Below are 3,723 nucleotides of genomic sequence, written 5' to 3' on the forward strand. Positions count from 1 at the left end.
AAAAATAAAAAAATAATATTTTGATACATTTACGAATGAAAAATACTTTAAAAAACAATTGTTACCACGTTCTCAAATACCTCTTCCAAATTGTTAGGTTTTCTCTGTAAAGCAAAAGTCTTTCCTTTTATTTTTTCTCTCTTTTCTTGCAATATATATTTTCATTTGACTACAAATATTAACTATTTATAATAAAAATAAGATCCATTTTATTTTGTGTAGTTATAATTTTATTTTGTAATATAATGTTTCACTTATGATATATATATATATATATATATATATATATATATATATATATATATATATATATATATCAATTCGTTTGATTTAGCTTTTAAAAATTATAGTATACATAGTAAAAATGTATAGGGTTACATGGAAATATCTTCTCATCTAATTTAATAACCTTAAGAAATAAAAAGGAAAAAAAAAAACCTTAAAAAGAATTGATCATTGCATGTCTTTTATGTGCAAAACGTGTTGAGTTTACTGTTTCTGAGACGGCCGCTTACTATTGGACCAATATCTTATAAGTTGTGGCGCAGCTTGAAATCTCGTAGTGTACTCGAACACACTCACTCTCTCTCTCTCTCTCTCTCTCTCTCTCTCTCTCTCAATGGCGTTGTCTTGCAGTGTTTCCTTGACCGCTGCTTCTGGCTGGCCATTTCCTCAAAACCGAAATACAGAAAGGGTGAAGCCCATCCTCAAAGAATTTAAGCCTACCCTTCCGAGCACTCAAAAATGGAGCGTTTCACAGAAACAGACATTGGCTTTTGGTCCCACAAAACAGTACCCCATAACTATTAATAATGTAATTATATATATATGGATTTTGCACTTATAACTGTGTTTATCAAGGAATTTTTAACGAAATGTTAGTCATTTTTTTCATTTTTTTAAAAATAATAATTGGCCTTTATTGCCTTATGAAAACTTAATGTCAATGGAACTGTTTTTTTACTCTTGCAGGATGATTCTGACACTGCTGGGTATGCAGAAAAGCTGCAGACATTCAAGCATATTTTGAGGAAAGAAGGAGAGGAGCCAATTCAAGGTCTGGCCATGATTGATGCTATCCAACGCCTTAGCATTGACTATCATTTCCAAGAGGAGATTGATTCAATTCTAACAAGGCAATCTATGTTATTAAGCACCATTCATAGTGATAACAATCTCTATGAGGTTGCGCTTCGCTTTCGATTGTTGAGACAACAAGGTTACCACGTATCCGCAGGTTGTTAATTTTTAATGTTTATCCCATCTTCTTTTCATGCTACATGTGAGGTTATGATCCTTACGATTGCTTGTTTATCTCGAAATTTACATGTGGTAGGAGTATTTGACAACTTCAAGGACAATGAGGGAAGATTCAAGCAAAAACTAAGTGGCGACATCATGGGCCTAGTGAGTTTATATGAAGCTTCACAGCTAAGTATAAGAGGTGAAGATGTGCTGGATGAAGCTGGAGATTATAGTTTTCAGCTTCTACGTTCAAGTTTGACACATCAAGACTATAATCAAGCTCGATTAGTTAGGAATTCTTTGGAACATCCACATCACAAAAGCCTGGCGAGTTTCACGGCCAAATACTATTTTAACGACGAGCCAAATGGATGGATTAGTGAGCTACAAGAACTTGCAAAGACCGAGTGTGAGAGGGTCCAATCCCAACATCAACACGAAATTGTTGAGATCTTGAAGTGAGTTTGATTGTGACTAACTGATTTTATATCCATGCTATCATGCACCGAATCCTTCTCACGTATTTTCTTACTTTAATGTGCTCATTTAGATGGTGGAAAGACCTCGGATTGTCTACCGAATTGAGATTTGCAAGAGATCAACCGCTTAAATGGTATATGTGGTCAATGGCATGCCTCACGGATCCAAGTCTTTCAGAACAAAGGATTGAGCTCACTAAACCCGTCTCTATGATATACATAATAGACGATATTTTCGATGTTCATGGCACTCTCGATGAGCTCGTTTGCTTCACAGAAGTTATCAACAGGTCATCATCAGTTGTAGGATTTATTATTCACATGCATCAAGTTTGAACGTCCGTAGTTGATTTCTTAATTCTCACTCTCTCCCATCATCGTTTTAGATGGGACATTGCTGCCGCTGAACAATTACCGGACTACATGAAGATATGTTTCAAGGCTCTGAACAATATTACAAACGAAATCAGCTACAAGATCTACAACAAACACGGGTGGAACCCAGCTGACTCTCTGCGAAAAGCAGTATGATATCCGCATAATGATATGATAAGAATTTAATTTTCAAACACATAATGATTGTTCGGTTGATTTTTCTGCAGTGGGCTAGTTTGTGCAGGGCGTTTCTTGTGGAAGCAAGATGGTTTGCCTCTGGGAAGTTGCCGAGTGGTGAGGAGTACTTGAAGAATGGGATTGTCAGTTCTGGTGTCCATGTAGTTCTGGTTCACATCTTCTTTCTACTAGGCCAAGATTTAAGCAAGGAAAATGTAGAACTTATCAGCAATTTTCCACCCATCATATCATCCACAGCCACAATTCTGCGCCTGTGGGATGACTTGGGAAGCGCCAAGGTAACATCAAAGTCTATCATCTTCCTATTTTAATGTCTCTCTTTTATGGACGAAAGTCTCTTTGAATCATACAGCGTATATATGTAAACAAAATCGCAGGACGAGAATCAAGATGGCCATGATGGATCATACGTCGAATGCTATCTGAGAGAAAACGAAGGATCATCGTTCGAAGACGCACGAAAGCAGGTTCTGCACATGATTTCTGATGCGTGGAAACAACTCAACCAGGAATGCCTCTCTCCAAATCCATTTTCATCAACTTTCTCCAAGGCTTCTCTAAATATTGCAAGAATGGTCCCCTTGATGTACGATTACGATGTCAACCATCGCCTTCCGAGTCTTGAGGAGCATATGAAATCTCTCTTCTATGAAAATGTGTCGGTGAAAAACGAAGAAAAAGCCCACGACTCCATATTATAATTCCAGAGGGATCATGGATATAGTCCATAATTACCTCACCATCCCCTTTTTTTTCATTATATATTTTTTTTTCACAAGATTAGCATAGCATGACCATTTCTTTCATCGCCATCATTATCTTGCAACCACCACCACTTCCTCCTCTTCTATTACCTTATCTTTTATTATTATCATGATCAGTTTACAATCATTTTCTTTAACATCTCTTTCTTCTTTACCATAATCTTGAACAGAAAATATAAAATATTTAATAGAAAAATATTTTTCAAGTTAAAAATATTTACAAGAAAATATTTTTTATATAAAATAGTTTTCATTTATAAAATATTTTATGTAAAATGCACTACTCTTTAATTTCTATTAAAGGGACCATGGATATGGTTATGCTGCAACCTATGAGCTGCCTGGTTTTATTAAATATAGTTACGAAAAATGGAAACAAAAGACATTACAGCAGAATAAAACGAGATTTTCTCAACTCTATTATGTATGTCTGTCTTGCCATTTTGAGGTCTTCTGTATCATTTCCATACTGTGATATTCTAATACCAGGGCTCGAAGATAAGTGTTATGTATGCACAGTGCAAGATCTCTCATCCGGATACAAGAAATTCCAAAAGGAAATTAGATTCCTCTAGCGAGGAGAGACTATATGTGGCCCCCTTGAGGAGCATGATATTTTTCTTTTCAACTAATAAACAAGCTTGCATAGTAGGTTTGCCTTT

The 3,723-nt window shown here is 35.6% G+C and overlaps 1 protein-coding gene across 1 annotated transcript; it reads left to right on the forward strand.

Moving 5' to 3' along the window:
* The first annotated feature begins 575 nt into the window (after positions 1-575).
* LOC118031660 ((3S,6E)-nerolidol synthase 1-like) lies at positions 576-3,723 on the forward strand. The gene is made up of 7 exons (XM_035036148.2): positions 576-814; positions 973-1,237; positions 1,337-1,703; positions 1,796-2,014; positions 2,111-2,249; positions 2,327-2,575; positions 2,675-3,723. Exons 1-7 carry the CDS (start codon positions 620-622, stop codon positions 2,996-2,998), a joined length of 1,758 nt encoding a protein of 585 aa, XP_034892039.1. The 5' UTR covers positions 576-619; the 3' UTR covers positions 2,999-3,723.

This window comes from Populus alba, chromosome 11, assembly GCF_005239225.2.
Source record: "Populus alba chromosome 11, ASM523922v2, whole genome shotgun sequence".
Lineage (NCBI taxonomy): Eukaryota > Viridiplantae > Streptophyta > Magnoliopsida > Malpighiales > Salicaceae > Populus > Populus alba.